Genomic DNA, 9,435 nt, shown 5'->3' with positions numbered 1-9,435 from the left:
CAATGAAAGATGACATGAATAAAACATCAATCAAAAGGATACTGAGCCTTTTCATGCAGATGATAGTGAGACTATATATTTTTATATTTTAGATGTAAAATAGCAAAGACACAGTACTAGGTGAGCTGAAAGAATATTAAGTAGGAACTGTAAACTGAGCAAAAAGGCATAAAGCCTTCATTATTACCACATTGACATGAGATTATCCATTTCATTATTTTAGGGTCAATCTCACTAGCAATAGGAATCTTAAATGATACTATTACACATTTAATAATATGGCTTGAATATTACAGAAGGCAAGTGTCCCTATAACAAATCAGTGATTATGTCCTGAGGGGGCCAGCTGGGACAATAGACTCTGAGTCGGTGATATATTTCACAATCCTACCGTCATTAAATGCAGTATTTATTTTTCCTGACTTCCTTATTTCTAAACATGACAAAGTCATATAATCCCCCATTAAACCATGTGTTCAAAATGTTTAATTTGCAACAAAAAGAAAAAGACATCAGTACCAGGACAGCAACTTGTTTACCATCAATTATAAGTTTCTTTATTCTGGTACAAACATACATAGCATTTTCTAAATATAGACTTGTAAATTCTCCACTTGAAAAAGTGAGCACCCATAAGAGAAATGGATGGCCACTCAGTCTGTGGTCTGTTAGAGGCAGTCTGATGGTACAAGATAGTCAAGCACCAGCAGGACTGGAGTGTTCCTCAGTTTGAGTTCCTGTTAGAGGAAAGAACATTTTTATCTAGTCTGCCTCCTAAGAGCAAACCTTAGCGGGAGGTATGTACGTAATGGACGCACAAAAGATAAATTTGAGGATACCTAAAACCTGAGTAGAAAACATATATGGACTTTGTGTTGACTTCAGCGTAATCTGCCAGAAACATATTCAAATTGAAAAATAACTATTCCTCTGACATGTGAAAGAATGTTCCGTTAAAAGCTGGATTTACAAATTGCAAGCCCATCAGGCAATCGCTGAGCTCTGAAGAATGACCTGGAACAGTAATAGAATTAACAAAAACCAAACACATGCCACTGGTGTGTTTCTAATTAAAAAAGGGACAAAAAAGTATTTATGAAATGTATGGAAACAGCCTATGGAACTTCCCCAAAGTTTGAAACACAGGAAGACAAATCAACCTGCCATAGCAGGATATATAGCCATATTCTCATTCCACGGTCATGTCTATTGCTTCCTGGAGTTACCTTCTTGGTGTGAGAAAAAAAACACCCCAAAAACAAATATTTGATCAAACATATTTGATGATTTTTTCATAACCAGTGCAGAGCTTTAAAAACAAGGTGTAGTGCATTACAAGTGTAATTAGTGGAATGCCTGTTCATTCCCCAAGTAAGACTTTCCTTAGATCTTAATCTGATTATTCTAGCCACACATAGTAACATTCACACAGACCAAGAAAACTAGCATTAGTTCAGTTTACATACATTACGACAACCACAGAGAAGTTACAGTAAATGATTACAATAAATCATTTTCATTTTTTTTAGTTTGAAATTAACTGTAAAGTGTGGTTTGAAAGCAAAAAAACAAAACCTGGAGTGGTCAGCACAGCTGAAGAGGGGGAAAATATCTTGCTAACAGCTGCTGGTGCTCTGTCAAACTTTCATATGGCTTGCCTCGTCCCAACCAAGAGCACAGCATTTACGAACATTTCACTTCTAGCAAATGGTATTAGAGTGCTTTTACAGCTGGCCAGCATAAATTCTAATAACAAAAGCTACAAGAAATAACACCTAAAAGGTTTGCTGTACTTCCCTTGCTAACGATGATTTGGTCAGAAAAGATGATGGGTCAGAAAAGAATGCTCACTGCAGTGGAATTGATGCAATTTTTTTTCAGGGGGGATTCTGTGTGCAGTTGATTCAACAATCAAGCCCTTGTGTCTTTCAGCACTTAAGCACTAACAGCACAGCTGAATCCTTAACGGGAATGCTAGCCTCTACCATGCCACTCATGTTAAAATAGGCAGTCTGCTAAGTCAGCTCCCTGCAGCAGGACAACAGCTGCTGTGATTGCAGGTTGAGAAGGAGAACGTGAAAGAAATGGAGCGGAGATCCAATCAGTGCCAGTGACAAACGTGACTTTATATTTAAAGAATTTTAAATAAAATCAAGTCACTCTGCTCTGGTCATAATCTGTGTTAAAAACCTTGCTCTATTCCTCAATTTGAGCTACTGCATAAAAAGTTTTGAGTTTATTTATCGGATCATGAGCATTTACAGTAGGACACAGTTAAGAAAACAGCTGCCATTTCACATGAAACAGTACAAGTCAGAAGGGATAACAAAAGATGGTTTTATATATGAATACAGAACAAGGGATGCCTCCTTAAATTCATTTTTGTAAATAGAAGGCAAAAAAAAAATTATAATTATAATATATTATATGAAACCTACATCACCCTCAGTAAACTACACCAACATTGCTGGGATACTGTTTATATGTCTTCTCCCCAAAGTGCAACAATGAAATGTGGCAAACAAATCTATGCAACTAGCTGTGGTCATTACCAATTAGGTAATTTTCATATTACTTGCAGAAGAAAAATGTAACAAACCCAGCCTAGAGGATGCTGAAAGAAATTAACCTCATCATTGTGTTTGCCATCTAGATGCATGTTCGTAAAATAAAGAGAAAGGAAAAAAAAGAAACAGTAACAAAACATTGTATAGCATTGATGCAGCTACATACACCATGTTTAAAAAAAACCTTCAATAAATTAAGTTAAGAACAATGATGGAAAAGCATGCACATCACAATTAATACAAGGCAGCTTGAAAAGCTCAAGTGCCATCAATGTGCTTCCTTACAGAGCAAGTTCAATCCAAAAGTGCTAATATTTGATTGATTCAATGCAAACCAGTGATGTTAATTAGCACTGTTTGGCTGAACTGTCCATTTAACTGGTCATTTAAACAGGTAAATTAATTAAATAAATCAAAAGATAATGTTAGATTTGACTGTGCGCTGGAGAAAAGGTTGACGTGTGATCTGAAACATGATGTATGCAACATTAACATTCTGTAGTTATATACTTATATATACACTCCTAACTTTTGAAAAACAAAGATATTTTCAAATTTCATATTATTTATATCTTAGAAAATTTGCCTTGGAGGCTTTAATATATCTTCTACTTAAGGTATTAAAAATATGCTGGTTTGCTCAGTTAATTCTGTGATAAAGTATAACCTGCCTATATATTATTTATAATTAAACCTAAAAATAAAAATTTAAAGAACCAACTAACTAACCAAATAAATGGTTTTTTTTGTTTGTTTTTGTTTTTTTTGTCTGTTAAAAAAAATAATAATAAAATAGGAGCGTGGTTTCTTGCCCTAACTGGTCTATCTACCGAGGCATTACATAGAACTTGAACGCCACTACAGCCATTCAAATTTGGACCAGAGCTGAAAAAGACAGTGATCATATAACCTGGCTTACATTTTTTGCTCATCCAATTGACCCCAAATTAATAAATCTTTATGCATTAGACACACTTTTGTTTTCTTAAATCATTAAGTCTGTAATTACTGCTCTACTGGTTAAAGGTACCTAAATATATACCTCAATTACTTTTCATATAGTAAAGAATATAACTTACTCTTTAGTTTCTTTCTGTGAATATTTTCTGTGTGACTTGCCTGTATATAATGATAATCACAATACGAATAAAAATAATAACCCACCATGGGCAGGTGACAGCAGTGTTATTCTTCTGGTCCACATGGACAACAATTATGGACTTATGGTCTTGCTTCCATAATCATTATTATAATGAACACAAGTAAGAACATTACTTCTCTCACGCTCTCTCTCTCTCTCTCTCTCTCTCTCTCTCTCTCTCTCTCTCTCTCCCCCTCTTTTTACATACTGACCAATATGTTTTCTTTGTTTTGTTGTTGCTTGAATTTCACTGAATATTTTATTTCAGCAGCATTAGTGTTATAAAAGAGTAGCTGTCACCTCAAAATCTAAACTTGCTGGTTAAGGACTATAATAAAATCATAACTTTTGCCAAAAAAAAAAAAAAACTAAAACTAAATAACCCAATGACTTTAGACGGTTTATCCTCATACAAACTTCACAGGACTATTTTTTATATATATATATATATATATATATATATATATATATATATATATATATATATATATATATATATATATATATTCTGTCAACTAAAATTCACGGCACGAATATTTGGGGGGGCTATTCTGAAGTCCGATTCGTCATGCACTTTCTTCGGTCGTTTCTGCACATTTTTTTTTATACCGGATCTTATCATATGAGCACTACATTACATATATATATAATTTTTTTTAGCAAATTTTTGTAGCATCAGTCGTCATCCACGTCCTCCCCCTCGGACTCGTCTCTCCGCTCGTACATTTTGTCGCGCTGTCTCTCCTGGATCTCCTTCATCTCCTCGGCGTAGCGGCAAAAGGCGCCGCCGAACTTACTCCAAGCTTTGAACGGAATCGTGATGGAGTTCCGGTAGCTGGGCTTCACCTCGCTCACGCGCAGAAACACGCCGTACTTGTTGGAGCCGACGTCGAAGAAGAAGCGCTTGGAGTCCACCATGATGGAGGTGCCCTCAGGCAGCTCGCTGTAACCGCCTGAGGCCGCGCCGGTCCCGGTGCCGCCGCTCAGCTCCTCGTCGTCTCCACCGTAATCGTCGATTAGCTTGGCGAGTGCGTCGCGGAACTCGATTAAGCCCTGAGCGGGCAGCGCGATCGTTTGGCCCGCTTGCGCTCCACCGCCCCCCGGGCCTCCAAGACCAAAGCCTGGCCCTCGATTAACGGTCTGACGAATGCGCAGGAACCTGCCGCGCTGATTCTCCTTCAGATCTAGGTAGTATTTACGGTTCTCACGCACCAAGAACTCGCTTTTGAGAGCCCGCCGTGGGCCGCCGTCGTCTCCAGGGCCTCCACCTGTAGACTGCGCGATCTGCTCGGGGCTGCTGGGCCCAAGCTGGGCGTAATGCTCGATGAAATCGCCGAGGTAGTCGCGGAACTCCGCCGCCACGGACATGGAGAGGGTCAAGCGACTTTTGGAGCCTCCGGCGCCGACCTCTGCGATCTTGATAAAGCGGCCCTTTGAGTTTTGTTTCACGTCCAGGTAGAAGCGTTTGTTCTGGATGTCGAGGCGCTTTGACGCTAATTCCTGTGTCTCTTGCTCCCGCTGAAACTGCGAGAAGCCGCCGCCGCCTCCACCGCCACCACCACCACTGCTACCTCCACCACCGCGCTCACTCCCGCTGTCTCCATCCGCCATCTTCACCACCGCCAGCCAACTTCTCCCCCTGTCTGCACTGGTATTTGCGCACAGCGGACGAAGAGCAGCGTTGACGTCAAATTCACGGAAGTGCTCTTGGACAGGCTCATAGGTTCACGCGTTTGTCATCAGTGTTTCAGGGGAGGGTCTACGGTTTACTATTGGTTGGAGATATTTCTCCTCACAGCTACTTCCTGTTGTTGCTTTGAAGGAGAAACGTTATTGAAGGTCTGATCCAAGACCAACATTCCTCACTCCATGTGTTAAATATCACCATAATATACAACGCAGGAGCTGAACAAAGATCAGCTTCACAAGCTCTCCATTTTCTTTACCCGCAATTTCCTTTCTTTATGAACAGATCATTTTCATCCAAAAGGATTAATAAATGTTTGGAATTCAAATGACGCTTTCATGTAGTCTACTTCCTTTTAAACACATGTACATCTGTTTATTCATATCCAATCAAGCAATCATGCAGTGCTTCTTTGAGTATTTCAGAAACTCCTGATCTCCCAGGGTGTCCACACACAACAGAGTTTACACAAAATGGTGTGACAAACAAAGCACATTAAGTGAGTGACAGTTATGTGGGTGGAAACACCTTGTCAATAAAAGAGGTCAGAGGGATAATGGCCAGACAGAATCATGTTCCCAGAATGGATATAGAAACTCAAATAATCACTCTTTACAATCATAGTGAGCAGAAAAGAAATTCAATAGGAAAGAAACATCAACCCTTAAGGTGGATGAGCTACAACAGCAGAAGACCATATCGGGTTACATTCCTGTCAGCCAAGAACAAGAATCTGAGGGTTTGGACACAAAGTCAAAGAAATTGGGCAGTTAAAGATGAAAAAACAAAATCACCCAGTCTTTTTCCATTCTTCAATTGAGTGATTATTTCCAGTCTTAACACTTGTAATTATTATATTGGACTAACTTTTAAATTAGGCTGTGCATAAATAAAGTTAAATACATTTTCTATGCCTCCTTACAAACAAGCTCCTGTAAACCATTATGCTCACACGCAATCAAATACTCAGAAGAGTAAATGGCCTGTCTGCAGTGCAGGTGAGCAAAGTTTACGTAAATAAAAAGTATTCCTTTTGATATGCAAACCTCAATAATGATCAAAACATGTTGATATTTCTAAACAATATGGTAACAATACATCAATCAATTCTTAAAACAGACCAATATCAAATCTCCCCTTCATAGCCAAAATTTTGGAAAAGGTTGTAGCACAGCAGTTATGCTCACACCTACTTATGAATAATATTTTTGAAATGTATCAGTCAGGATTTCGGCCTCATCATAGCACAGAGACGGCGCTAGTTAAGGTGGTAAATGACCTGTTATTGGCCTCTGGTCAGGGTTTTGTCTCCTTACTTGTTTTGCTCTACCTTAGTGCAGCTTTTGACACCATTGATCACACTATACTACTTGCTAGACTTGAGAACGTTGTTGGAATAAAGGGAACGGCTCTCTCTTGGCTCAGGTCTTATTTGACTGATCGCTATCAGTTTGTTGATGTTAATGGTGAGTTCTCCACACTCTCTGAGGTAAAGTTTGGTGTTCCTTAAGGATCTGTCTTAGGCCCTCTGCTTTTCTCTTTATATATGCTGCCTCTTGGAGAAATTATTCATAAACATGGTATTAGATTCCATTGCTATGCTGATGATACACAGCTATATATTTCAGCAAAGCCAGATGAGAGAGATCAGCTTAACAATGTTGAAAAATGTGTAAAGGACATTAGACAGTGGATGCTCGATAACTTTCTTCTGCTAAACTCAGATAAGACGGAAGTACTTTTACTAGGACCACATGCAGCTAGAAGCAAACTTTCCGATTACCTAACATCTCTGGATGGTGTTTCTGTTTCAGCGTGTACGGCTGTCAAAGACCTTGGTGTGATTATTGACTCGAGTCTTTCCTTTGAGGCTCACGTGAATAATATTACCAGGATTGCCTTCTTTCACCTTAGAAATATTGCTAAAATTAGAAATATGATGTCGTTACAGGATGCAGAAAAACTAGTTCATGCTTTTGTTACTTCTAGATTAGACTACTGTAACGCTTTACTGTCTGGGTGTGCGAGTAGGTGCATAAATAAGCTTCAGTTAGTTCAGAATGCAGCAGCAAGAGTCCTCACTAGATCTAGGAAATATGACCACATCACCCCTGTATTAATCAGTCTACACTGGCTCCCAATCAAATCTCGCATTGATTATAAAATACTACTACTGACATATAAAGCACTTAATGGTCTCGCACCACCGTATCTGAGTGAACTTCTGTACCAGTATGATCCTCCACGTCTACTTAGATCAAAAGGTGCAGGCTATCTGTTGGTTCCTCCAATAATGAAGATTACAGCAGGGGGCAGATCTTTCTCTTATAAAGCCCCGCAGTTATGGAACAGCCTTCCAACCAGTGTTCGGGACTCAGACACAGTCTCAGTGTTCAAGTCGAGGTTGAAAACATATTTATTCAGTCAAGCCTTTAATCAGTAGATTTTTTCTCAGGTAAAGGCTCAGATCTGGAGGGAACATTGATATAGAGTGTTTGGTGAACTGGGATATTTGTACGCTGTCGTCCCCTCACATTCACGTGTTCACTCAGGTTTGTTGATGGTGGTGTGGTGGGCCGTCTCTTATCCCAGAGATCCCTCATGTCTGTGTTGCCTTCTGGTTCTCCCTTTTAGTTATGCTGCTATAGCGAGTCTTGCCGGAGTCCAAACTGCACAGTGACTTTAACTCTCATGCAACAATAGGTACACTTAATAATCCATATCCTTCTCTTCCTGTCACCCTCTTCTCTCTCTCTCTCTCTCTCTCTCTCTCTCTCTCTCTCTCTCTCTCTCTCTCTCTCTCTCTCTCTCTCTCTCTCTTTCTCTCTCTCTCTCTCTCTCTCTCGGTCGAGTTAAACATGCTCCTGAGGCTCCAGTGACCACTGTTCCTGCCCCTCTCCCCCCCGTGGATCTTCCCACTTCATCCAGGCCTGCTTGGATTGGACTGTAGTTGATGTCAACAGTCTCCTACACTGACTCAGAAATACACTTCGCTTTTGATCATCATCACTGCACCCCGCAACATTGTATACCCGCCACAAATGGACATTCGGTGTAACCCAGATGAGGATGGGTTCCCTCTTGAGTCTGGTTCCTCTCAAGGTTTCTTCCTTATGCCATCTCGGGGAGTTTTTCCTTGCCACAGTCGCCAGTCGCCACCGGCTTGCTCATCAGGGACAAACTTACTCATAAAGAACATATTCATTTTTAATCACCGCATTATCTGTGTAAAGCTGCTTTGAGACAATGTTCATTGTTAAAAGCGCTATACAAATAAAAATGAATTGAATTGAATTGAATTGAATTGAATTAAAACAGCAGAAACTAATTTACACATACAGATCTTACTCATGATTGCTTACATGGTTTTACACTTGAAAGGCATATACAAGACATGATCCTGAGGTCACTAGCTAAATTTGGAGTGTCTCAATAAACATAGGTCACATCAATCAGAAATTTGGAATTTTTGACTTTCACGTTACTACCCAAAATATCAGCTAATAAGTATTCAGCTGGCATTTAAAGCGTTTAATGAATCCACTGATGTGTAACTGATTGGCCACTAGGTGGTGGTGTTTGTGTAAACTTTCTTGTGTTCAAATTGTTTTCCCAAGTTCTACAAAACAGCTTTCTGGACATTTGGCTCCGTCCACTTAACATTTGTTAAATTATTAAGGACTGTGTGCCTTAATAGTGATTCATAAAACATTAGTAAAAGTCTTGGACCCTGCAGATTGCTGAAACAATACATTAAAAATAATAATAATACGTTAGTAAAACTCTTGGACCTGCTTGTGGCAATATTTAGTTTTGTTCTACTACTTTTTACGATGTTAATATTCATTTCATTTCAATTCAATTAATTTTTATTAGTATAGCGCTTTAAACAATGAACGCTATCTCAATGAAGCTTTAAACAGATAATGTGGTGATAAAGAGAAAATAAGATGTTCTTTATGTGTAAGTTTGTCCTTAATGAACGAGCCGGTGGCGACTGTGGTAAGGAAAAACTTCCTGAGATGGCATAAGGAAGAAAC

The 9,435-nt window shown here is 39.2% G+C and overlaps 1 protein-coding gene across 2 annotated transcripts; it reads right to left on the bottom strand.

The window, feature by feature from the left end:
- Positions 1-531: 531 nt before the first annotated feature.
- Positions 532-5,718, bottom strand: purbb (purine-rich element binding protein Bb). Of its 2 annotated transcripts, none has more exons than XM_083569175.1 (2): positions 3,913-5,718; positions 532-3,876 (listed from the first exon to the last, which is right to left on the bottom strand). In XM_083569175.1, the coding sequence occupies exon 1, from the start codon at positions 5,317-5,319 to the stop codon at positions 4,384-4,386; it is 936 nt and encodes a 311-aa protein (XP_083425301.1). In that variant the 5' UTR covers positions 5,320-5,718; the 3' UTR covers positions 532-3,876; positions 3,913-4,383. The 2 variants fall into 2 exon arrangements, with proteins under 2 accessions (XP_083425301.1, XP_083425300.1); XM_083569174.1 differs by having other exon boundaries at positions 532-3,868.
- Positions 5,719-9,435: the final 3,717 nt, after the last annotated feature.

The sequence above is a fragment of the Silurus aristotelis genome (genome assembly GCF_946808225.1).
Source record: "Silurus aristotelis genome assembly, chromosome: 18".
NCBI lineage: Eukaryota > Metazoa > Chordata > Actinopteri > Siluriformes > Siluridae > Silurus > Silurus aristotelis.
This window is presented reverse-complemented; position numbering and strand designations above follow the sequence as displayed.